General features: G+C 37.1%; 2 protein-coding genes across 22 annotated transcripts in view; one reads left to right on the forward strand and one right to left on the reverse strand.

Moving 5' to 3' along the window:
• MBNL2 (muscleblind like splicing regulator 2) overlaps window positions 1-6,488 on the forward strand; it is a 397,414-nt gene extending 390,926 nt beyond the window's left edge. For all 21 annotated transcript variants that reach the window (XM_074021290.1, XM_065533403.1, XM_074021292.1 and 18 more), the window contains one exon: window positions 3,691-6,488. In XM_074021290.1, coding sequence (XP_073877391.1) covers window positions 3,691-3,705 — 15 coding nt within the window. In that variant the 3' untranslated portion in view covers window positions 3,706-6,488. The remainder of the gene's footprint in view (window positions 1-3,690) is intronic.
• Window positions 1-27,666, reverse strand: part of LOC141408934 (uncharacterized) — a 198,970-nt gene that overhangs the window by 154,108 nt on the left and 17,196 nt on the right. The window lies entirely within an intron of this gene.

Raw genomic sequence — 27,666 nt, forward strand, 5'->3', positions numbered from 1 at the left:
TGTACATTGTGCAAGCCAGTTAAAATGATGCATGTCAGCTTTTCCATGTCTGCAAAATATGATCACAATACTGACCTAGCTTGTAAGACTCTAGCTTGTAAATTCTCAGAGCCTCCTGAAAATCAAGGGGATATGTCTTAAAATTCAAACAAAAATAAAGGTGCTTCAGAGAGGAGACTGGCAGGAGACCCAATGTGGTGGCTGTTTCTCTGACTTATGCATACCCTGGCAGACCCTATGAGTTTTCCACTTCCCTTTCAAGACAGCATTGGGTGCTGTGCCTTGGAGGTTGAGTACAGAACTTTGGGCACCAGCCTCAGCTTTGACCAAATGCAGGGCAGGAAAGAAGTGACGGACAGTGGGTCTGTTGAGCTCACTTTGGTGAACTGTATTTTAATTAGTATTTTTAAAAATGGACAAGTTCAAAATTAAGGTTGATCCACATCAGATGTGTAGCCCATGTGCCAGGGCCATATATAAGCCTGTTATTTTAAGAAGGTATGTTTCTTACCTATAATGAAAATATTCAGGCACCCCATGAAGGTTTTGATCCTCCTGGTCACAAAACTACAAAAAAGATGGAAAAAGTTTATATATATATATATATATATATATATATATATATATATATATATATATAATATAAAAGTATATATGTGTGTATATATATGTGTGTGTATATATATAAAATTGGTATGGGAGAAAATCTCCGAAAAGAGGTAACAGGAAAGCACACAAAATGTATCTATTCATGTGATTTTAAATTATGTTTGTTTAGTGCTAAATCAACATGTAATCTGAATAAAGAAAAGCCACATTAAAAACTAGACAAAGGTTCCTCTTTCCCTCAAAGTAGCTTCTCCTCTCCCGCCTGCCAATCCCCACAAGCACACACACTTGGCTCTCCACTTTCCTCTTGTCCTGTGGGTGGTCTTCCAGCTGAATCTGTCCCACACTACCCTGGGGCCCTAGGGCCTGTAAGGTCCTGTGCCTCCTCACAACAGAATTCTATCAGATGGGTGCTAGCGATATGACAGGCCCTCAGTTGATAACTGTTCTTGATCTGTATCCCTGTTCTATGTCTCCAGGGTGTATTTCACCCCAGAGTACAGATAATACAGACTGTATCAGCAAGCTGTATTTCTCAGGAAAAAAATTTAATAATCAAAGATATTTCCAAGAAAAAATCTGCCACCCAAAAATGGAACCTATAAGGAAAAACAGCCAAAGCTTTCCCACCTTCTAAGATTAAATCTGTTGAACTTCTTGAAGTTCACAGATGCCAGGAATGTGATTCATTTTTTTATACCACATGACAGCCAAAGACAAAGACTGGGGATGGCCAGAGTTTTCTGGCCTAGATGCCAGGCAGCAATCACAGCTGAGAGTTCAGTAGTCCCAGGGCTCGTTTTTATTGATGTCTTTATTCATATAATAGCTCATGGGTACACTGGGGCAGAGGGGAAGTGCAGTCTGGGCGAGACTAGTTGATGCTTTAGTTAGCTGCAAGACTGATTTACAGTCCAATTAAATTTCAGTGGTCATTTATGTCTCCTCATCAAATACGAGTTCAAAGCCTTGCCGTAAGTAATTTCCATAACCCACATTTCCCCATTCTAATATGCCATTGCTGTGCTTTTCATAGAATACTTCTTTTCCAGATGGTTAGGAATTTCATTCTTTATAGCATTTTAATTTCAGCGAATAAGCAAGAATCCAAATGCATTCTAAAATACATATTATTACACATCAATTTAAGAAATTGGCTGGGCACAGTGGCTCACACCTATAATCCAGCACTTTGGGAGTCTGAGGTGGGAGGATTTCTTGAGCCTAGGAGTTTGAGGCAAGCCAGGGCAATACAACAAGACCCCATCTCTACAAAAATAAAAATGAAAATTAAGCAGGCATGGTGGTGTGTGGTTGTAGTCCCAGCTACTCAGGAGGCTGAAGTGGGAGGATCGCTTGAGGCCAGGAATTCAAGGCTTCAGTGAGCTTTGATTATACCACTGCATTCCAAACTGGGCAACAGAGGGAGACCTTGTCTCAAAAAAAAAAAAAAAAGAAAAAAAAAAAAAGAAAAGAAAAAAGAAAAAGAAAAGAAAACAGAAAAGAAATAAAGAAACTGCAATTTTTTTCCCGGAGTTATTTTAGAAAGATTTTTTCTAAAGTAAAAGAAAAAGAAAAATCACATTATTTGATGTCCTAGAGTGCATTCTTATTTGGAAAACTTACAGATAGGCTTGAAACTAAGGGATGAAATCAAAAAATTTCTATTTGATAATCAAATATCTAAATCTAGAAAATCTGAATATTACCTATTGGCAATGATAATATTCAAAGATAATAGTATTCAAATATTAGATACTGTGTTTACATATGAAATCATATCTTATTTTTTATTTATGTCTATTTTTCCCAGTTAATTTTAGATTCCTAGGAATATTTAAGAAACAAAGAATGATCTTATCTGAAGTTTTAAGTTTCCATTTACTCTAAATATTTAAGATAAATGAGTTATTTCTCTATTTTTATGAATCCTATACACATCTGTCTGTTTCAATAAAATAAAGAATACTCATGTTTACTTCACAGGAGGAACTATTTGCATGTACTAAAATTGTTGCATATAAAATACAGGAGCACTCACTTAAAGGGAAAAAATACCCACGTGGAGAAAACATAACGGGATAATACACTATGCTTGGGAAAATAAGGCTTTTGCTGGGAATTGAATCCTAGTGTGTAGAAGTATTAGCTAACTCTCATTATAAACAAATTTTACCAGTTATTTCCTAAACAGACTCTTGTTTAATGAACAAATGCTTTGCTTATTAATTACACAAAATTTGGTCAAAGCATTAGAAAAGATGAAACAGTTTCGTTAGAGTGTGTTAAAAACTTGACTTTTAACCTTGACATTTAATGGAGTGGACCACATGGGCCAAATTCCCTCTCCTTTGCAAAGGTATGGAGCTGGAAATGAACTTAGAGATCAGACTCAAGGGACCACAGCTTGCATTTAATAGTTTACCTTTAGCTGTGCTTTAGCTGTGCTTTTGGATGTATTAAGAACTTTTTAACTGCTTTATTAGACTGTTATCCCTTTTACTCTTTGATATGTGACATTTAAATATGCCTTGAATTTGAAACTGGTTGTTGTTATGTGTTGGGAACAAAATTATTTTTGATAGGAATACATTTTTGAATTACAAATGCAAGTTAATAGATAAATAATATCTGATTTATTATATCTTGAAATATTTCTATTTAAGCCTTACAAGTGACTTTTCAGTACAAACAAGATTCTCTGATTAGACTTTCTGATCACCATAGCAAATATTAATTGGACAATAATGGGAATGTATAATAAAGAGCTGTAAAGCAAAAATTTTTTAAAGAAATTGTGGTCTAAACATGCATGCCTCTCTATTTGCTGCCACAGTTTTCCAGAAAGTACTGTGCATTTGAATCATCATTCTTTATAGTGGCCACATAGCAGAAGTGGTTAAGTGTAAAGTTTTTCAGCATGAAGGGCGGGTATTGTGCAAAATTATAATTGCATCAAAATAATGAGAGATTGAAGAAAACTCTGATTTTCAAATGTCTATTTTTGAAGAGTAAAACTTAAACTCATTATTTTTCCTCCCAGAAGGATGCCTAAATCATGCTTGTCTTTCTCTTTAACAGATAATTCTGAAATAATCAGCAGAAACGGAATGGAATGCCAAGAATCTGCATTGAGAATAACTAAACATTGTTACTGTACATACTATCCTGTTTCCTCCTCAATAGAATTGCCACAAACTGCATGCTAAATAAAGATGTAGTTCTTCTGGACAGACCACAACTCTAAGAAGCTAGTGCTGCTATCTCATATATGAGTATTAAATATGGTATGCTTAGTATATTCCAACCTAAGATAGTTAACTACCTGAGACCAGCTGTGATGTTTAAAGACATAAAGGATAAAGTTTACTTTTAAAGGGTTTCTAAACATAGTTTCTGTCCTAGGAATATTGTCTTATCTCCATAACTATAGCTGATGCAGAAAGTCCAGCCACTTTACTCATTTCGATTCAGAATATTTCAAATTTAGCAATAAACAATTAGCATTAGTTAAAAAAGAAACATATTCCAAGGGCAGGTTCGATTGTAGCTGTAATTACTGTCATGCCATTTACCCACTGGATCAAAGGGTATGTTTCACTTCTTGACAATATAAATGCTGCAGCAAAGACGAGAGGTGAAGTAAAACCAATACCTGTCCTGCAGGTCTAAAATTTGAATGGAAATTCAAGCACAAGTACTGGGGACACATCAAAGTGTGGTGTTTGGTTTGCCTGGAGATGCCGCATTGAATCATGTGATTCTAGATTAACATTAAATAGATTGAAAAAGAAACTTTGCACGGTATGAGCTTCATACCCCACCAAACAAAGTCTTGAAGGTATTATTTTACAAGTATATTTTTAAAGTTGTTTTATAAGAGAGACTTTGTAGAAGTGCCTAGATTTTGCCAGACTTCATCCAGCTTGACAAGAATGAGAGGCCCATGCCAACAGTCTAATCTAAGAGATTAGTCTTTCAAACTCACCATCCGGTTGCCTGTTACAGAATAACTCTTCTTAACTAAAAACCTAGTCAAACAAGGAAGCTGTAGGTGAGGAGATCTGTATAATATTCTAATTTAAGTAAGTTTGAGTTTAGTCACTGCAAATTTGACTGTGACTTTAATCTAAATTACTATGTAAACAAAAAGTAGATAGTTTCACTTTTTAAAAAAAATCCATTACTGTTTTGCATTTCAAAAGTTGGATTAAAGGGTTGTAACTGACTACAGCATGGAAAAAATAGTTCTTTTAATTCTTTCACCTTAAAGCATATTTTATGTCTCAAAAGTATAAAAAACTTTAATACAAGTACATACATATTATATATACACATACATATATATACTATATATGGATGAAACATATTTTAATGTTGTTTACTTTTTTAAATACTTGGTTGATCTTCAAGGTAATAGCGATACAATTAAATTTTGTTCAGAAAGTTTGTTTTAAAGTTTATTTTAAGCACTATCGTACCAAATATTTCATATTTCACATTTTATATGTTGCACATAGCCTATACAGTACCTACATAGTTTTTAAATTATTGTTTAAAAAACAAAACAGCTGTTATAAATGAATATTATGTGTAATTGTTTCAAACATCCATTTTCTTTGTGAACATATTAGTGATTGAAGTATTTTGACTTTTGAGATTGAATGTAAAATATTTTAAATTTGGGATCATCACCTGTTCTGAAAACTAGATGCACCAACCATATCATTATTTGTCTGAGGAAAAAAAAGAAATCTGCATTTTAATTCATGTTGGTCAAAGTCGAATTACTATCTATTTATCTTGTATCGTAGATCTGATAACCCTATCTAAAAGAAAGTCACATGCTAAGTGTAATCTTACATAGTGCTTGTATCGTTGCATTTGTTTTAATTTGTGGAAAAGTATTGTATCTAACTTGTATTACTTTGGTAGTTTCATCTTTATGTATTATTGATATTTGTAATTTTCTCAACTATAACAATGTAGTTACGCTACAACTTGCCTAAAACGTTCAAACTTGTTTTCTTTTTTCTGTTTTCTTTCTTTGTTAATTCATTTAAACTCAATGAAAACATAGTATACATTACTAAAAGGTAAATTATGGGAATCACTGAAATATTTTTGTAGATTAATCGTAACATTGTCTTTCTTTTTTTCTTTTGTTTCATGATTTTGATTTTTAAAATTATTAGCACACAACTATTTTCAGCCCTTTAATAATGGAGCATCAAAAACATCACCTGTATCCCCAAGCAAATATAGAAGACTGTATTTTTTACTATGATATCCATTTTCCAGAATTGTGATTACAATATGCAAAGAGTCATAAATATGCCATTTACAATAAGGAGGAGGCAAGGCAAATGCATAGATGTACAAATATATGTACAACAGATTTTGCTTTTTATTTATTTATAATGTAATTTTATAGAATAATTCTGGGATTTGAGAGGATCTAAAACTATTTTTCTGTATAAATATTATTTGCCAAAAGTTTGTTTATATTCAGAAGTCTGACTATGATGAATAAATCTTAAATGCTTTGTTTAATTAAAAAACAAAAATCACCAATATCCAAGACATGAAGATATCAGTTCAACAAATACTGTAGTTAAGAGACTAACTCTCCACTTGTATGGGAACTACATTTCACTCTTGGTTTTCAGGATATAACAGCACTTCACCGAAATATTCTTTCAGCCATACCACTGGTAACATTTCTACTAAATCTTTCTGTAACACTTAAAGAATTCCTTCATTCATTACCTTACAGTATAAACAGAAGTCTAATTTGTATCAATACTATGTTTTGGTTGTAATATTCAGTTCACTCACCCAATGTACAACCAATGAAATAAAAGAAGCATTTAAAAGGATTGTATAGTCTTCCTTCTTTTTGTGTTGAGACAGATTGATAATTCGCCAAACAAAATGGTTTTCACCTTCACACATATAGTATTTGTTAACTTCAAAGAAGACCAAACTCTGGTCTTCGAACGGGAGATTGGTAGTTTTTGCTTTTGGCTTTGGCTTGTTCACAGCAAGAAAAACAATTAAAAATGGTAATTTGAGAAGTTTGTTTAGTATTCTTTAAAATTAGAAGTAAAAATAAATCCCACCACTCAGCCGTCTTCTTCACATCTCAGACTGATAATGAAAAGATAGGGGATCAATGGCATCAGTAACTACATGGGCAACAAAATGTCAGTTTCATGAATAGATTTTAAAAAGGGCCCATTAAGCTGTAATACAGGCTTCTGTAAGAGCTTGATGGCATAACATGACTCAGACCTGAGGCTGCAGAAAGAGACAGAATGGTGAGTTCTGTTCTATGCAGAGGTCCTGGCCAGGTGGCTCAAGAATAGAACAGGAATTCAACAAAGAGGGTGATGAGGGTCCCTGCTATTCTGTCAGTAACCAGCCTCCTCCTAAGAGGTGGTGTGTGGGCAGAAGGAGTGGCAGAAACTCCTTCTTCGGCCTTTTGAGACCCACCATTTTTGTCAAGGAAGGTGCTATTGGCTTTTTGGGTGGGAACATTCCTTGTCATACTGAGATTGGCAGAAATTGCCTCCTCTGTGGGCCAAGGCAGAAACATGAGTTTTTCTCCATGGCAGATTTAAAGCTTTAGGCCTCCTGAGTGGTTATGATATAGCATAGAAAACACATACATTCAGCAGATACAAATAAAGCTGCTTGTATTTTTTAACTATCCCATCAGGATTTCCAAGGGTAAAAATACTTTTAACACCTCTGTGGATATTTGAAAATATGGCTGTATATTTGGATGAGTGATTTTTGTACTGTAATGCAAAAGAAAATCTATCTCATCAATCACTCCCTACAAAAATCATTCTGTTAATAGTAAGTTCAAGATGTCAACTTCAGAGAGCAAGTTATTATTTTAAGTGAAAAATCTAAAACTGTACACCTGGTTTCATGAAGTATAAGTTCTATCAGTAGATTGCCTATTCATGGTACTACATCAAAATCAAAAACAAAACTTAAACCTCTCAGGATAAAAAAAAAAAAAACTCTCTCTTCAGCATAGAAAATATTTGGGTATAAAATACCAATTATCTCATAATTATCTGACAAAAGAAAAGTGTCATTTCAGTTTTGGGCTCTCCAAATTTAAAACGATGTTTCAAATGAGAAATGCATTCTTTATTATTAAAGTTCTATTGCAATGCCACAGATTTTAGGGGCAGCTAGGAAAATCAAAATAAAGTTCAATGTTCTGATATTTATAAAAAGATGGTACTGGTTCCCTGCAGAATGATTTCTGCAGGGGCAACCCCCACCCCTTCTCCCCACCTCCAAAATATCCTAGGGTGTCTCTGACATATTGGGCGATTGTTGCTGGACTAATTTATCTCCATAGAAATGACTGAGTCACTGTGGATAAGCATGATTCACACAGAATGAAACATAGTAATGATTCCCTCTGTGCTCTTAGTTGGGAAGATAGATGGCAAGGATGGGAAAGGGTAGAATTGAGAATGTTCACCAGGGAGCTACTTACGTGCCAAGTTCTATGCTAAATATTCTATATATGTTTCTAACAAGCCCACCCTGTGTTGGAGAGAATTACTAACAACCGATAAGTGAATTCTGACTGCTACAGAGATTCCTCTTCAAGGTACATAGAGATTCTGCTGTGAGAAGCATCTTACTTCTAGATCAACACTTCTAGTGTCTGCCCTTAGGGTGACTAGCTGCCCAGCTCAGCTGAAAACCTCTGCCCAGTACCTGTCAAAGGTTTCACCAACTGGCTTGTGACTTCAGTTTCCTCCACTGTCAGCTACTTTGAAAAATGTCCACCCATTTGAGGTGTCCCTGTGGCACCCACCATGTAAACTGTATAAATGCTACTAGGCCTAAATTATAATGAAACCATTTCAGATAGCCCATCAAATCTGGTGAAAACCCATATAGTTGTTTACATGAAATAAGGCATAAACAGAGAGTCACTGGTTTTGTTCACACATATTTTACATAATCCTTAGGGTTACAAAGAATCTATTATACCCATAATGTAGATGAAAAAAATCAAGACTCATAAAAATTAACTCTCAAGATCACACAGAGCAAGCCCTGGCTTGTCCCAACTCTACAGCCAAGTTAAAATGAGCTTGATTTGTGGCAGCTTTCAGGTCAAAATTTCATTAAAATATTCAGAGTGAAGCATTTATCCAGGTTTAAGGTGAAGTTATAAGAATCTTTTACTTGGTTACTTAAGATAAAGATATTCTTCCCTATCCCAAGAATATGATTTATGAAATATCTTGAAACTATGGGCTACAAAGTACTCTGCTAGATTTAGGACATGGCCCAGTTCTTTATTAGGACCAGAGGCAAGAGAAGAAATGTTATATTGTACCATTACTCTAGTGTTACCCAGAGTCTTTCGTTTGTTTGCTTGTTTGTTTATCAAGCTTCTATATGGTTCTCCTGAAATAAAATATATAATGACGGTCATTGAATTTTTCCTAATAATAATGTGGCATTAAGTCGTGATGCAGCTAGCATGTGAAAAGATATAACGTGAAAAGATATAACTTGAAAGTCTGGGGAAAATAGCCAGAGAGAATAAATTTCTGCATAAAGGCCACATATGAATGTGAACCCCTAAAATCCAATTGCCTCTAGAGAGGCTGAGAAATTAAATGTTACTATTGTTGAGCCCTTTCTCTCATAACTTTTCTGTGGGTTTTTCCAATACTTTGTTTATATAAATGAAGGCAGAGATTTATATTTGCCATTGTGTGTAAACTAAAATGATCTAAATCAGAACAGTCTAACTTTTCTTTTGCTAGAGAACATTTCCTTCCAACAAAAGGTCATCCTACAAAAGTCCACAAACCAAATCGCAGCAAAGTGCTTCTGTTGCAGGGAGGTCTCTTTCCTGAGATCCCTGAATAAGCTCTGCAGTCTAGAGATGGAAACCCATGCATTTAAATGTAAAATGTGTGGCTTTACAGAGGGAGAGAAATGTATTCAAAGCAGCGTGACAGCTTAGAAAAGCTGCCACTTAAGTTCTAAATATGTCTGAGCAAATTGATCAGATATATACAGAAGTAACAAACATACTACAGAATAAATATATTTTCAACACTCTCACACACATATTTTTATATAGAGAGCAGTCTAAACGCATTAGCATTCATAAACACAAAGTCGAATGTTTTTCAGAGCTACAGAATGGAAAGATCAGTGTCTGCATTCCACAGTAGTTTAAGAGCTGGTTAAGTACTAAGTTGCTGGTCACGCCGCCCAAGTTTAACTCTCAACTGTACTTTTTAACACCTCGTAAGCATCAAGGTGTTTTCACCAATAAGCTGAGTCTCACAATCGAATGTACCTTGCTGGGACATAATGAGGTTTAAGTGAGATAATATATGCTAATCAGATAGAGCGGGACCTGACACTTAGCAAGATTTCAGTGAATATCAATTATTATTCTTAAAATAATATTAAAATGAGCTCTTGTGTTTCCCTGTAAGTATTTATATCCTTTTTCTGTCCAAACATCTCTTGGCAACTAAGAGGCGCCTCTTCTATTTCCCCAATGACAATTAATGCCAAAAACTGATGGGCAAATTATAGAAAATTCCTAATAACAAATAATGAGCCAGATTATTTTTGTGGAAACCTATAATTACTTCAATTCAACAACTGTTCACTGAGCACCGTCTAAGCCCTGCTGAGTCATTAAAGGGATGTGAACATGGCCAAAGGCCAATGCTCTGCCCTCAAGAAGCTTATCATGCGGCACAACAGAAACTGTTAAAAATAGAGAAAGGAGGAAGAGGATTGTATCGGTTTCCTAGGGCTCCCACAACAGACCACAAAAAGGGTGACTTAATAGAAATTTTAGGCTGGGTGCAGTGGCTCACATCAGTAATCCCAGCCTTTTGGGGGACCAAGGTGGGCGGATCACCTGAGGTCAGGAGTTCGAGACCAGCTTGGTGAAACCCTGTCTCTACTAAAAATACAAAAATTAGCTGGGCATGGTGGTATGCAGCTGTAATCCCAACTACTCTGGAGGCTGAGGAAGGAGAATCACTTGAACCCAGGAGGTGGAGGTTGCAGTGAGCTGAGACTGAGCCACTGCACTCCAGCCTAGCAACAACAACAACAACAAAAAAAACAATATAAATGTATTCTCTTACAACTCTGGAGGCTGGAAGTTGGAAATCAATGTGTCAGCAGGGCCATGTTCCTCCTGAGATTCCAGTAGAATCCTTTCTTGACTCTTCTAGTTTCTGCTGGTGGCTGTCAGTCCTTGGCATTTTACGGTTTGCAGCTGCATGGCTCCACTCTGTCTCTGTCATTACATGGCCTTCCCCTTGTCTGTCTCTACCTTCACATCATCTTATGAACACACTGGTCATATTAGATTAGAGCCCACCCTAATGTCTTCATCTTAGCTCAGTTACATCTGCAAAGACCCTATTTCCAAAAAAAGCCACATTCCCAGGTATGGGGTTAGGACTTAAACGTGTGTTTTTGGAAGGACACAATTTAACCCATAGCAATAATAAGGGGGGTTGAATAAAGATTGCTTTCTATAGATTGCAAAGTAGTAATAAAATACTTTGATCACGGTTTCTGTTGCTTTTTAGTTAGGAGACATGACCCACAGGGAATATCATGACCAAAGCCATAATCCCTCAGGGAGAGCCTTGTGTTCGTTTGCTTGTTTCTGTTTTGTCTGCAGAACAAAGCATTTGGAATGCAAGATCTTCTAACTTCCATTCTGGATACAACAATCTGTGATTTATGAACACCTAGCACATTTCTGACTGAACTCAACATCTATTGTACTTGGTAATTTTGATTTGCAAATATATTTCATTGTTTGTAAGTTTGCATTGACCAGACTAATTTTACTTAGCCTGTGTTGCAGGGGTAGGCCCTTTCTTTCTTTCAACAGACATTAGAAACTTCAGAAACCCTTCATAAGACGTTGTAGTCAAGCTTGTCCCAAAAGGCCAAGTGGGCTGTCTGTAGCAAGGAAAAATATACCTAGCATTTTTTGTACCCTTATATTGTGATAACCTCTTAACATGAAGTGTCTCATTTAATCTTTACAATAATTTGAATGGTTGATTCTATTATGAGCGTCCCTATTTATAGATAAGAAAACTGAGGACTGAAAGTTTAGATGACTTAACAAGTCAACAAGTTTGTAGTGAAGTGAAGATTCAAACACAGCCAGTCTGCCTCTAGATCCCTAGTGTTTTGCTACTTTATTACTCCAAATGTGGCCCTTGAGCCAGCCACAGGACTACCTGAAGACTTGCTAGAAATGCAGAATCCAAGGCTGCACCCCAGACCTACTCCCAAGGGACACACATGCACCTTAAAATCTGAGAAGTGGTGCTGTGGTACTCAGGACTAATCTCCCTTCAGATACTCTGTTGACTCTGCAAAGCAATGAACGAAGACCAGTGACAACACTGGACCATTTTGGTGTTCTTTGTTAGTAACAATTCAAAAGAATTGTCATTGGGTACAAAGACATCATATGTCTCTGATTTTACTCTTGCTCTTTCTTGATCTGCTCTCTATATGGCAGCCAGCACATTCATAAAATAGAAATCAGATCACGGCATCATTTCCATCAGCGATGGATCCAGGCTTTGTGAGGCTGGAAGCTTATAAAATTGGGGAAGGGAGTTCTTAAAGACAAAGAACCCCAAAATAAATATAAAGTTAAATACAAAAGTAAATATATAGAAAAGCAATATGCCATTTTTATAAATTATCCATTGGGCACACTATTATGACATGTTTTATTTAAATTTCTCACTGCACCGCCTTTGATTACATCCTCATATAACACTTATTTGTAATATCATTTCCTACACAGATAACAGAAAGGTAATTCAGTCTTGTAGTGTGGTCGGATGAAATTTGCTTTTTAATATAGATTTTTTGTATTGATAATTTAACATGCAACTTCACACATACACATACACACACATATCCTCACTGCTTATCATGCAAACACGAGAATTCTAAGTTCTATTTTACACAATTCTTATTTGAAAACGAAAAAATTGGCATTTATAATTGTGCTTTGTTATCCTAAAAGGTAAGTATAAAAAGAGAATAAATCCTCTGCTTAGAATTGTATGCATCTGATGACTAGAATGTTCCATGGACTAGCATTCACCACATATACCTTAAACCTTTTCCTTTCCACTACCTGCTTACTCCTAGGGCTGGGTGCTGTAAGACACACTCACATTGCAATGAAAACCAATTGTCATACACCTTCATGTCATAATACTCGGTAAGCAGCACCTATACTGAGATAGCTAACAACATTAGCCAAACACAGAAATGTCTATGAGCCATATAACTGTATTTCACCATGCGCAAGCTAGATGTATACCAGTCAACTTCCTTGGAGCCAAATATGAAAAATAACCATGGCCACTCCAATGTCACTCCACAAAAGGGAGTGTGATGGAAGGGATGTCAGAATGGAAAAAGAGAGTGATCCGAAACAATTGCCAATTTTATAAAACCATGACCTTGAACACATACAAAGCTACGAAAGCCACAGTTCCTCCCAGGTTTGTTTTGTTTGTTTGTTTTGAGACACGGTCTTGCTCTGTTGCCCAGGCTGGAGTGCAGTTGCACGATCTCAGTTGACTGCAACCTATGCCTCCAGGGTTCAAGCGATTCTCCTGCTTCAGCCTCATGAGTAGCTGGGATTACAGGAGTGCACCACCACACCTGGCTAATTTTTGTATTTGTAGTAGAGATGGGGTTTTACCATGTTGGTCAGGCTGGTCTCAATCTCCTAACCTCATGATCTGCCCACCTCAGCCTCCCAAAGTGCTGGGATTATAGGCATGAGCCACCTCCCACTTTCTTAAAAGGACTCACACAAGTGGTAGGTCCTGAAGCTTAAGCTTCATTAGTTTCATGGCAGATCTGCCTCTGTCCTCTATTTTAAACAAACAAGTAACAATGACAATAAACTTTCACTCTTCTCTGACTTCCCACTACTCCTAGGATAAAATTCAACCCTTTTGCCCTGACTGACACCTTCTCCAACCTCATCCATTACCATGTTCCCCTGAGCAAACTACCGTCTAACCCTTCTGAACTCTTGCATTTCTCAAAGGACATGGAGTTCTTTCTGCCTCCTGAATTCCTTTCCTTCTGCCTGAAATGCTTGTCTTCTTTCTTGGGTCATAGCAAAATCATTTTCTTCTGAAGGTGATATCACCTCGTCCCAGACCTCAGGTGGCATATTTCATCTCTGCACTATGTTTATTGCTGCCATAGCAGCTATCACATTGTGTAACCATCTTGCTCATCTCTGTTTCAGTTGCATTATCTGCCTCTCATCAGAATTTAATCTCTGTGATGGCAGGTCCCTTGTCTTGTTCACCACCTTTATTAGTCAGTTCTCATGCTGCTGATAAAGATGTACCCAAGACTGGGTAATTTATAAAGAAGAAGAGGTTTAATGGACTCACAGTTCCACTTGGCTGGGGAGGCCTCACAATCATGATGGAAGGTGAAAGGTACATCTTACATGGTGGCAGGCAAGAGAGAATGAGAGCCAAGCAAAAGGGGAAACTCGTTATAAAATCGTCAGATCTCGTGAGACTTATTCACTATCATGAGAACAGTACAGGGGAAACTGCCTCCATGATTCAATTATCTCCCACTGGGTCCCTCTCAGACCACATGAGAATTATGAGCGCTACAATTCAAGATGAGATTTGGGTGGGGACAGAGTCAAGCTACATCACCACCATATCCCCTTTGCTCACAACAGTGTCAGAACACAACAGACTTCAATTCATATTTGTCGAGTGAATGATTAGTAAATCTGGGATGTCAGAAGAGATAGGCATAAATAAAATCTAAAACTATGAAATTAAAACAGTGATTCAACACATTTGCTACACACTCTACATTCTTGGCCAAGGAGCTAAGTAGAGATCCACTTAATAACAAGTATTTTTGAGCCTCTAATGCGTATATTACAAAATGCCAGAAAACATGAAAAACAAAGGGCTTATTTCCTTATTAGATTGTAAACAATCTGGAACCATCACAGTCTTGCTATAATTTAGAGAAAGAAAAAAACATACAGATGGAAACAAAATACACGATATATATTGAGATATCTCATGATGAGTTCCAAATTATTAAATAGTGAATGTCATGGGCAATTGGTGACAGCTGGAGACGTGATGGAAGTCTCCCTGGAGAAGTCTCTTGAACTGGACCTGGAGGAGTAGTAAATACAGAATTTGCAAAGTGAGAAGCCTGAGAAGCAACAGGAATAAAAATGCACAGGTGGGTGATTAGAATGGATGGGGGTTCTATGCTCAAAGGAGAGAGCGGCACACAAAAAACAGGGGGAACATTGGCTTTTGCAAGACAGCCAGAACTAAAAAAGTGAATAGCAGAGTGGAGCTGCAGTGTGCTGTCAGATCCTCCTGCAGAATGAAGTGCTTACTCTGCAGGGTCCAGGAGTGCTGCAGCAGTCGGTTCTTCTGGAATTGCATTAACTAAAGAGAAAGGCCTGATCCAAAGCCTCACTCCCTCTCCTCGCATGCCCCTTGTCCAGTTGGTTGAAGGAAGAGGATGAAGGCCTACAGCCTTGCCCCAAATCAGAGCAACTCTGAAGAGTCATCCTCGGGTGTCCATGGGGCCGGCTGAGGCCTTTTTGAGACTGCAACAGAGCCCAGCTTCTCCTTCTGCCTCACTATGCTTCCTGCCCTCCCTTCCACATGGGTTGGTCCCAGGGGTCTTCCCTAAAAACTTCATGCCCACTGGTCCCCACCTTAGAGATTACTTCCCAGGGAATCCAAACTACTATCAATAGGTAGATCCATCATTTGTCAATTCCGTTATTGAAGCACTTGATGTTCTTTCAACTGATGCAAGAAATACATTTTAAATCCATAATTCGATTCTTTCTTGACAAAGAAAAAATTTTTCTGTAAATGTATCTTGCCTAAGATAGTACTAAATTAATCACAAAGAAGAAAAAGGAGAATGATAAGAAAGAATTCCAAGCTGAAATATTTTTATTATGATTTCAAAAAGTAGCAAATTTTCACATATTTTAAGGAGAAATATAGCCTTTTTTTAAAAAACAAAAAAAAAGAGGAGGGAATAGTGAAAGTCATGACTTTCATGTTTCTTTTGGTCCAATTCTTTTTAGTCTTTTACATTCCTGAGCCCTATGCCAATACTTCCTTCAAAAGAAACCAGAAAAAATAACCAAATTAATTCTATGTAAGCCAGGTATCATTATATAAGATGAAAGTTTGTATTTGTTCAATACAATCCTGGAACTAAATTCAATTGTAGAACACAAGGGATATAAAACTCTAGAATATGGTCTGCTTAACCCATCAAAGCCATTTCAAAGCTAACTGAAGTGATTTGTCTATGTTGTTACATATTGTTTGCAAGCTTAAGTGGGGCACACTTGGGAATTAATACAGTTGATGGCTACTATTGATAAAAAGGCTCCCTTAAGAAAGCAAGGAGTAATTAAAGAAACACATACACATAATCAATGTTCAGATAATCCCAGCTCCTTCAAGAGTCATCAATATGTTTTGAATGCAAACGACATATGAGGTGGTTTTACTCTGGTAAAAATCCTTACAGAGAGCAATTAACCTATTTAGGGCATGAACTGATAGCTAGCTGTGGACACACGGACTATAACTTTTACATGTTCTACTCACAGGAGCCACTGCAGGAGACAGGAAACTGGGTTAATACAACAACTCTTTGTTGATCATTGGTGTGTGCTACCACTCACTAACCACAGTTCATTCTGCAACCCTAAAAGGCAATAGCTATAGTATTTACAACCATAGAATTGGAAGCAAAACTAGCTCAAATCCTGGCTGCCCAATTTCTGCCCATGTGACCACAGGCAAGTGAGCGAACTTCCAGTCCTGTCTTCCTTCTCTGCAAAAAGGGAGCTGATAATAATGGTATCTATCACATAGGATGGTTGTGAGAATTTAGCGAGTTACCATATAAAAACTCTTGGAACTGTGCCTGGATTATAAAGGCATTAGCTGTCCTTGAAGAACAAATCCAATTTTTAAAAGTTGGCCATTTGAAATGAGTTTCTGTGTTTGTGCCATTTCCCAAGCAGGATGACCTCTCAGCATTACTCCTGGTAAAGTTAACTGGGACAGTCTGGTTGCCTCACAGTGGAATCAAGTAACCCAGGCGCCAGCCATCAGGCACTGGCTTGGCTCAGCAGACAACTCAGGTTTTTATATCTCACAGTAATAAACATTCCAGAGTATCATTTCTGGAGGCACAATGGGATAAATACATTGAATGAGGCTCTGGAGGAGAATAACAAAGACAGCTGGATAAAATATTAAAACTGTCTCTTTAAAGGCACTTTGGAGCTATCAAGAAAGGAAGAAATGCTCAGAGGATTAATAAAAAACGAGAACACTTTAACAAGAGCTAGGACAAAAGCTATCCTCTGCCTGGTGGCATCTGCCCAGCTCCAGTACATCGGAGCCTCCACAGGCACAGGAGACCAAGAGAAAGACTCGGCCTGGACCAAGCTGTCTCCAGGGCTGGATCAGCATGTAGCCACCTGTCTCAGGTATAGTAGTTAAGGGAGCACCAACAAACCCAGAACTTGAGATTAAAAAAATGTAATATTTTTAAAAATCAAAACTAATGCAAAAAAATTCCGTGATGAACAAAATAGCAAAACTGTAAACAAAGATAAACTGTTGCTGTTTATTTGATTTGCAACCCAGTCAAGGACAGTAAAGTTATGAGTCAATGTAATTCGTGAAACAGATATATCAACACATTATCAACTTCATGGAGAAAAAACATCTTTCCAAAGATGCAAACACATCATTAAGTAAGATAACATCCGTTTATGATAAAATCTCCTTACAAACTAGTAATGAGGAAACTTTCATATTATTATAAAGATTATATACAAAATACCTACATCAAGAACAGCAGCTAATGGTAAAATGTTAAAGAACTCCCTTCAATATCAAGGCCAAGGCAAATGGTACACCATAGTTGGTTTTACTCAACATTGTACAGGAGACATCAGCTAGTACTGTAGTACAAGAAAAAGAAATAAAATGTGTAAAATATAGAAAAGAAAATAAGCAAAGCTCATTATTACCAGATAATATAATTTGTATGCAGAAAATAATCAAAAAATCAACAGGTAAATATTAAGATTAATAACTGTGTTTATCAGATTTCTAAGATTAAAATCAAAATGCATTAATTAAGATAATCTTATTTGTTGTAATAGATACATCTCAGTGGCTTAACAAAACAAGAATTTTTTTCTTAGCAGGTAAAGCTAATTTAATGGGAAATAGGTGAGAGATGGGGCTCTACTCCACCAAGTCACTTGTGGGCCCACTGATGGAGATGCCATCCTATTCAACTTGTGACTTCCAAAATTGTTGTGAGCATCCAACAACATACAGGGAAAGAGGGACTGGGAAGCTGTAAATGAGGTTTTTATGAGTCAGATAACATACATAGGAATTAATATGACAAAATATGTTTAAGTGCTTTTCGAGAAAATTTTCAGCTTTTTTGTAAGATCTTAATAAGCAGAGAGATATTCCATGTGCATAAATGGGAAAAAAACAATATCATTAAGATGTCACATCTTCCCATATTAATCTATAGCTTTAATGCAATTGAATCAAAATAGTAACAACATTGTTTATGGTACCTGGAAAACTGATTCTAAAATGTATACAGAAAAGCAAAGAACTAGGAACAGCCAAAACACTCTTGAAGGAGAATAAGGTAAAGAGCTCTCCCAACCCCTACCAGAGCTAATTCTAAAACTGTAATAACTAAGGCAGTGTGGAACTGATATAGTGTTAGACAAGGCAGACCAATGGAACAAAACAGAAAGGCCAGAAACAGTCCACGCTTAGAACAAACAAACAAACAAACAAACAGAAAAAATACTTGGCTCATGACAGAGTGACAGGCATTGAAGATCAGTAGGGACAGGGGAATTATGCAATAAATGCCAGTGGGGAATTTGGTTATGTAATGGATTAAAAAAATTTAAGTTGACCCTTACCTCCCACCATTCATAAAAATCATCTATTCAAATTAGATAGAAGGTTTCATTGTGAAGGGCAAAATGATACATTTTTGAGAAGACAGTGCATAAGACTATATTTCCCACCTTGGGAGGAGGGGAAGATACATGAAATGTTTTTATAAAGTTTAGAATCTTAGGGAAAAATTAATAAATTCAACTCCTTTGAAATTAAGAAATTCTACTTGTCTAAGGGTTCTACAGGAGGATGAGAAAATGAACTAAGACAGGATACTTGATACACATACAGGAGATAAAAATTGGTATTTGAATATGTTAAAGACTCCTACGAAACAATTTTAAAAGGGACAAACAACCCAATATAAAAATGAGCAAAAGACATGAACAGGCATTTCATAGAAGAGGAAACATAAATGGCCCCAAAACATGAAAAATTATCCATTAGTAATCAGGGAAATGTAATTTCAAACCACAACAAGGTACCATTTCACACATATCAGGTCAGCAAAAAATTTAACCATTGAACAAAAGGTTCTCTCATGCAGTGTTTGGAGTTTAAATTGGTATCATCACTTTAGAAAACTATTATGTGTTACCTAGTAAAACTGAGTATGTGCATCGGTGAAAGGCTGAGGTAGAGATCTAAGCCCCAACTTATCAGCGATAACAGCAGCCAGGGCTGTGCCAGAATCTGTCTATATCAGTCACTCATGGCAATGTCCCAGTTTAATGTCTTCAAATATGGGAAGAGAAGTGGCTTTGAGGTCAGATTTCCTAGGCACCAATCTTGTCTCCCACTGCTTACTAACTGTGAGCCTTTGGCCAGACCCTTAAACTCTCTTAGTCACCTGTCTCAGGTATAGTAATTAAGGGAGCACCAACAAACCCAGAACTTGAGAAAAAGAATATTTTAATGTAATATTTTTAAAAATCAAAACTAATACAAAAAAATCTCTCTGTGTCTCAGTTTTACCATCTATAAATGAAGACAATAAGATAGAACACTTAGCGAGTGCTATCACGGTGATGAATCCTGTGAAAATTTCACTGGAGATGAGGATGAAAGTATAAGGAGCTGGGGTCCCCGCTTGGAACATCACCAACTCGGGACACTTAGTTGATATCCCTTAATATCTGGGCTTATCATCTCCTCGGGACTATTCTGTAGGCAGTGGGTGATGTCTCAGGTGAAAGCCAAGTTTGCTACATCTTTATTTCTTAGCTAGAATATGGCGTGTCCCTAACAATTTCACACAAGTCAGAAAAAAACCCCACAAATTCCACATCCAGCTTCCAAGCATAAATGAAGAACATGAAGTCACTTGCTATTTTAAAAGCTAATTACTAGTAAAATACTTTCAGATTCACATTTCCTGTGAAATAAAATTCTGCCTTTGAAATGAAAGTCTCTGGCAGAACTACTCAGCAACACCTTTGTTCCAAGCAGGGGTTTTCCTTTAGTACAGAACACACTGTTCCCTAGTCAGAAAAAGATTGATTTAATTTTAAAGGGGAGACAATGAAAGCATATAACTGTTAACACACATTTAAAAATATATGTGCAACATCACCAAAGAGACATAGATGTTGGTGAGCTCTTTTGTTTTTGTAAGTTTTATGGTGAAGACATGAAATAAAATATCTAAAGATATCCAGTTTAGTGTCTGAAATTGAAAATAATAAAGAAGTATTTGACTTCTTTATCATTTTCCAAACAATCTACTTTTGGACTACAAATTGTGGGAGAGCTTCACATCATCAAATTTCAGCTTCTTTGGAAAAATACTCCTTATAAATAGATTCGATGACTCAGTATTTTTCACATTGATACTTTTTCTATATGTATACTATTGATTCTTCTCAAAAAGCTAGATTAGTTAGAGAATAATAAGGAATATGCAGGAAAAAATCATCTCCAGCTTCTACAGACCAAAGAATAAACATTATTTCACTAAGTTGAATATATTGAGTTTAAGCACATAATTCTACAGCTTCAAATGTTGGTTTCCCTACAAAGTTGTACAAACTGTTAAATTCTTCCAAATAATTTGGTGTCAAGAAATATTTTAAAAATCATTCTCTTCTTTTCTTCCCTTCCACTGAAAAAAGGTGGAAAGAATAGTCCTCTCCATTTCCTCATCTCTGGTTTACTCTTTTCATTTTGGAAAAGTGTTATGCAATGTTTAAGATCTAAAAAGGTATAGAGGCCAGGCGCAGTAGCTCACGCCTGTAATCCCAGCAGTTTGGGAGGCTGAGGCAGGTGGATCACTTGAGGTCAGGAGTTCGAGACCAAAATAGTGAAACCCTGTCTCTACTAAAAATTCAAAAATTAGCCAGGACTGGTGGCGGTATCTGTAATCCCAGCAACTTGGGAGGCTGAGGCAGGATAATCACTTGAACTCAGGAGGTAGAGGTTGCACGCCACTGCAACCTGGGTGACAGAACGAGACTCCATCTCAAAAAAAATAAAATAAAGTAAAAAGATATAGAGAATATAGCAACAAATGTCCATCTACCTACCCCTAAGCTTAATAAGCAACCTATTCACAACACAGTTGAAACTTCCTGTCAATGCTTCCAGATCAGATAACTCTCCCTCTTGAATTTGGTCAATACCATTCCCAAGCCTCTCCTCATAATCTTATTACTTCTGTATCCTTAAACTACATGAAATATTGCTTGAATTTTAAATTTGATGTGAATGATATCATAGATTATGTATTCTTGTGCAACTTGCTTGACTCACTCAGCATTATGAGTGTGAGAATCATCCAGGCACATCCCGAGAGTTAATGTTCATTCATTTTTACTGCTGTATATCATTCCACTGCATGAAGATGCCCTAACATGGTCTAGATTAGTGACTACTTTAAATATTAACTCACTTCTGTGAATGGACATTAGTTATCTCTAGATACTATCTCCAGATACTATATCCAGATTTTTATGCCACATTCTCTCCAGTGTTTGATATAGTCTACTTACCTTTTTGCCAGGTCATTTAATTTACATATCTCTGATTACTGGTATAGTTAAGCCTCTGTTTCTGTAATAAGTTTTTAGTTATTTAAGTTTTCTCTTCTGAAAATTATTCTACATGTCAGTCTTTTTGGGGGAGAGGTTTTTTGTTCTATTTGTTTTGTTACTTGTAACATTGTCAAATTTATCAAGCCTTTTATTTATGGTTTAATAAATTCTTCTTTACCCTAAGGTCATAAAGATATCTTCTTATATTTTTCTTCTGTAGCAATTTTGCCTTTCAAATTATTCCACTAAGGATTGATTTTTGTATATAAAGTGCAGCAGGGATCCAATATCATTTTGCTTTTCCCTGGAGGACAGTGAAATGCCCTAGCACCATTTATTGAATAGCGTTTCTTTTGTCCACTGGTCTGCAATACTCTTTCAGACATAAATCAATTTTCTATATATGTGTGGGCTTCCTACTCCTTCCTTCTGGAAGGAAATTTCTCATTTTTTAATTGAAGTGAATCCCTTAGCAGTTGCTGCTAGAAGGGTCAGTGGGTAGTAATCTTTCTTAGAAATGTATGAAAATGTTTGCCTTTTCTTAAATGACATTTAAGTGGATATACAATCTAGTTTCCCCCAGCATTTTGAAGATATTGCATTGTCTTCTGATATCTATGAGCACAGAGATGGTGCATGAGAAGTCAACCCTTGATTTGGCTTGTTCCTTTATACATGATCTCTCTTGCCTCCTCTAGCTTTGTGCTTTTTCCTCTTTATCTTAGATGTTATGCAATTTTAATATAAGGTTTCTAGATGCAGTTTTTTTTTTTTAATTTCTCTTGGGTGGGGCTCTGCATGACTTTTCCAACTTAGGATTCTTTTTTGTTTAACTCTTAAAACGTTGTAATCATTCTTTTTATTATTGTTTCCCACCAGGCTCTTTATTTTCTCCTTCCAGACGTTCTATTAGCTGTATATTGACTCTTCTCATGTAGTTCCCAGGTCTCTTCTTTCTGCTTTTCATATTTTCCCTCTCTTTGTCTCTCTGTGATGCATTCTGTATAGTTTCATCGATATACTTTACATTTCACTAATTTTCTCTTCATCTGCATCCACTCTTGTTTAATCTATCTTGATCTTTATTTTAATTACTATGTCTTTCATTGTTTAAAATGTCTGTATGCTTTTTATAAATCTGTGTGCTCCTTTTCCCCAAAAATAAGTCCCACTATTAAATTAGAAATCGTACTCCTTATTTTCTCCCTTTGAACAATTTAAATGTTTATTTTAAAGTCTCTGAGATACTGCACTATTCTGTTTTAAAGTGTCTTTCCCATACAGGTAAGTCTCCTCAGTCCTTTGAATTTTTTCCTCTGAGCTTGTCTCAGCACCACTGTCTACTATGGCATCTCTGGGTTCTGCATTCAGGAGATTCGATTCCTGCCCAGCGTCCAGGGCAAATGGAGCAAATCTAGCTTCTTTTCCAGGCCAGTCAGTGAAGTTTTTCTGGGCCACGGACTAGATAGCCCATTTGTTGGTCCTGGCTCCCCACTAAACAGGGAAATTATAGACTTGACTCTGTCCCTAAGTGGGCTTCATAATCCCACTTACTAAGATATGTTTCCTGTCCTGGAAGTTGAGTATATACATCCTTGACTCCCTTATATTCACATCTGATATGCTCACCCTTGGGAAATCCATTCACTTATTTGGGATAAATAGTAATATGCAACTGTGTCAACTTCTGTTCCCTACTTTAGCTGAATTCCTTCCTCAATTCTGGAAACCAGAGAGAATACCTTAGAATTCTGCTAAGCATTTGGTAAAATTTGTAGTTTAGCCACTATTTCCATATTTCTACATGGAGAGTGAACATTTGTCAATCCAGCTCATTCAACCATTCCTAAATAGGAACTCTCCCTTCTTCCTTCCTTCTTTCCTGCCACTTCCTCTGTCTCTCCCTTCCTCCCTTCACCAGTCACCAGTCACCATCTTCTATCTCCGTTTCATTCTCATGGCCTTTCCTTCTCATTTTTGGTGCTATCTTCTTTCTCTGTTCACAACACAACACGTGGTCTCTAAGCTTCTTACCTTGGCCCTCTTATCTTCATTTTCTACTGGTACACTCTTGAGAAATTTGTTCAGTTCCTTGGCATAAATTCATTCAATTCTTTGGCAGAGTAACATCCTAATGACAAATCCAAGCCAGACAGACCCACTGAGCTCTAGTGCCATGCATTTACTTCTTACTGCATATATAGGCACCTACAAACCTCCCAGGCACACCCATCTCAACATACCCAAAACAAAGCCATGATTAGCCTTGTGAAAATCTTTATATTTACTCTTACATTTTCCTTCCTTTTGAGTGACATTTTCATCTATCTGCTCAGTCACCAAAGTCAGAAACCTGGGTAATACAGCAAATGTACCCTTCCTCTCAGTAGCTATATCTAGTCGACAATAAACCCCTATGTATTCCACCCATTTGGCAACTCTCATGTCTATCCTCTCTTCTCCATTTCCACTGTGATGGCCTGAGTCCTGGTCCTGAGTCCCTCTCTCTTGGGCTGCTGTTACAGTGCCCCAGATAATCTTCCAACTTCCCTTCAGTCTCATCTGACTTCTGTAAATAATCACAGGCAAGAAATATATCATGAGATTCCTTATTTTCATTGTAACAGGAAATCACCAAAAGGAACTTCAAAATATCATGTGCTTATTTGTGGTCCAAGATGACATCTGGATAACAGTTCAAGATTCAGCCTTTCTCAACTTTACACTGAAACATACATGACACACACACACAAAAGAATGAAATGACAAAAAAAAAAAAGAATGAAAACAAAAACTGTCAGAACTGTCAGGCATTCTACTACGGCCAGGCTATGGGAGGAAATTTCACTAACGAAATTTACAAAGCCGAAATGAACATCAAAATCCATGACACTGAGTCACACTTTGAGTCTTGAAGAAGAGCACATGCAGGCCTCCAAGGTAGCAGAGAAAAACATTGTTTGTCCTCCATCACCTTCCTTGGGGCTCAAGGGCCCAGCGACATTATGAACCAGGCCACCATGTAACCAGCCTCTTCTGCAGAGAGTAGAACTCAAAACCTGAGCAGGATTTGCCCCACTTCCAGTCAACAAAACCCTTGTCCTCACCTCAGGTAGATCCAAGCCAAAAACCTCTAGAGAATAAGAGGACCAGACGTAGGAAGAACGCTAAGAACTGAGCTGGCCTCCCTGTTAATCTCTCACCACCTCATCAGAGTAGAATTCCAGCTGTCTTACTAAACCACACCAAACAAAAACTTACTACAACTTAGATCAAGGCAACCTTCCCTAATATATCCTATTACAGAATAAAGCCCAAATTGCCTTATATAGCATTCGAGGCTTACTCTATACATAGGCTCCATCTACCTTTATCATCTACTTCTCATTATCTCCAAACATTGCAAACTCCAGCCACACAGTATTATTCAATGATTTTAAAGCATCCTTCAAGCTTCCCTACCTTCTTGTCTAGGTTTCCCTTGTTCCTTCTGCCTAGAAGACCCTCTTCTTCCTCTTTAAGCTCCCTGAAATCTTTATTATTATTATTATTATTATTATTATTTGAGATGCAGTCTTGCTCTGTTGCCTAGGCTGAAGTACAGTGGAGTGATCTCAGATGACTGTAACCTCTGCCTCTGGGGTTCAAGTAATTCTCTTGCTTCAACCTCCCAAGTAGCTGGGATTACAGGTGCATGACACAACACCCAGCTAATTTTTGTATTTTTAGTAGATACAGGGTTTCACCATGTTGGCCAGGCTGGTCTTGAACTCCTGACCTCAGGTGATCTGTCCACAGCCTCCCAAAGTGCAGCTTCTCCATTATTAAAGATCCACATTTCAAGGTCCAAATCCTTCCTCAAATCTTCCAAAACCCCTAAATTGGAATTAGTCTCCCCTTCCCCTGTGCTTCTATAACATTTTCTTTGTGCTTCTATTTTAATATTTATCACTGTCTGTCTTAGATTGATAACTGCAACTTTGCTCCTCCTACTAGACTGTAAATGTTTTCATTTTATTAGCTAACACATACCATAATGCCTTCTGTATCAAAGATATGCAATGGACATGTGTTGCATCAACTGGAGATGAGATGAAAATGAACTACAGAAAATTTCTTGCTCAGGTCCAATTTTTACTATTTCATTTATATTTATATTTAAAACAATCACTGGGTTTTGTCACTAGGCCAAGCAGCAGGCTGAAAAGGAATGAAACCTTGAATTTCCTTTGCAATTTTGAAGAGGAAATCCATAGGTGACACCTTCCCTGATAAAAGAAAGAGGAACTAAAGGCCACAAGGGGTAGGGAGGAGGGGGTGTTGAGGTCATAGAACAAAAGGAAATCCCATTTTCTAATCTCTACAAGATGGTCTCGTTGCTGATCTCTCCTGCTGCAATAGAGCAATAAAACATGTCCTGGAAGGTCAGCAGATGTTACAGCAGTGGGAAAAGCAGGATATAATTATCAATGATCAAGGCACTCAGTGGGGCCATCTCAATTTTCTCCTCTTTCATTCTTCCAACCAAATGATAGAAAATTGATGTCAATTCCAAAGCCACTTATGTATTTGCAGCACAATAGCGAATCATCCATTCAAACATCTTTCATAGTTATTTCCTAATGAGCTGATGCTCTATGTGAAGGTTGCTGTTCATTTGTATAGTCATCCCTGTGCTTAAAATACTAAGGAAAACTTGTGCCTTCTTATTGACCTCAAGGATACTGATTCCATAATGGTTATAAAAGGCACAGAAGTTGTGTTTTGCATGCCTTTTTCTGCCAAATTCAAAAGCATAATTGCTCTTGCTTTTCAGCCACTGATTCAACATATGGTAATGGGAGTTCTTGCTCTTCTGCAATCACGGTGCTAAGAACTAGAGGTAAAATGATGAGACACCTGACTTCATGGAACTTACTTTCCCTTGGGAGAGACAGACACCAATAAAATAATTCTATGGATAAGTGAAAATTTTATGGAAATCAAAAGAAGTTTTGTGGAAAGGAAATGAGAATCTATAACAAAGGGATCTTTGTTCATCCGGAATGTTAGAAGGCTTCCCTAGAAAATCTTGTACACTGAGATTTGAAGGTTGAGTATGAGTTAAATAGGGAATGAGGAAAGAGAATGTTACAGGCAGGAGGAAAACAGCAAATATAAAGACTTTGCTGCCTGAGAAAAGATGTTTACGAACACTGAGGAAAAACCAATCATGATGACTTCAGCATACTGAGCTCTCTATCTGCAATGCTATTTAGTGGCCAAGTTCCTAGGATTCTACAATAGTATTCTACTTAATAAAAGTTCATTAGTTAGCTGTTTGGAAAGCTTAAAAATGAAGACAGTTTTATGAAATTGGGTGACAAACGTAAGTCTTAATATGAGGCAAGGCAAAAAAATGATGTGAATAGCTGAGCACGGCCTGAAATTTTTGAGCTCAGGTTCTTAATTTGTAACCCATCTTTCCTCCCCCTCTGTCCTCCCCAAGTCCAGATGCATAGTCACAGGACCTAAATCTTCCTCTACTATGAACTTTCAACTGAAGGCAGCACACAAAACACCACTCAAAAAGGATTTCATTAGCAGTTTTCTGAGCATTTTGTCACTGGACTTACTGACTAAGCTTATTGAACATTTTGCTTGAGGATCTTAGGATAGAAACCAGTATTATTTTTTTAAATGATCAGCTAAGGCCAGGCGTGGTGGCTTACATCTGTAATCCAAGCACTTTGGGAGGCTGAGGCAGGTGGATCACTTGAGGTCAGGAGTTCAAGGCCAGCCTTGTTAACATGGTAAAACCTCATCTCTACTAAAAATACAAAAAATTAGCTGAGTGTGGTGGCACATGCCTGTAATCTCAGCTACTCGGGAGGCTGAGGCAGGAGAATCACTTGGACTTGAGAGGTGGAGGTTGCAGTGAGCCAAGA

This window comes from Macaca fascicularis, chromosome 17, assembly GCF_037993035.2.
Source record: "Macaca fascicularis isolate 582-1 chromosome 17, T2T-MFA8v1.1".
NCBI lineage: Eukaryota > Metazoa > Chordata > Mammalia > Primates > Cercopithecidae > Macaca > Macaca fascicularis.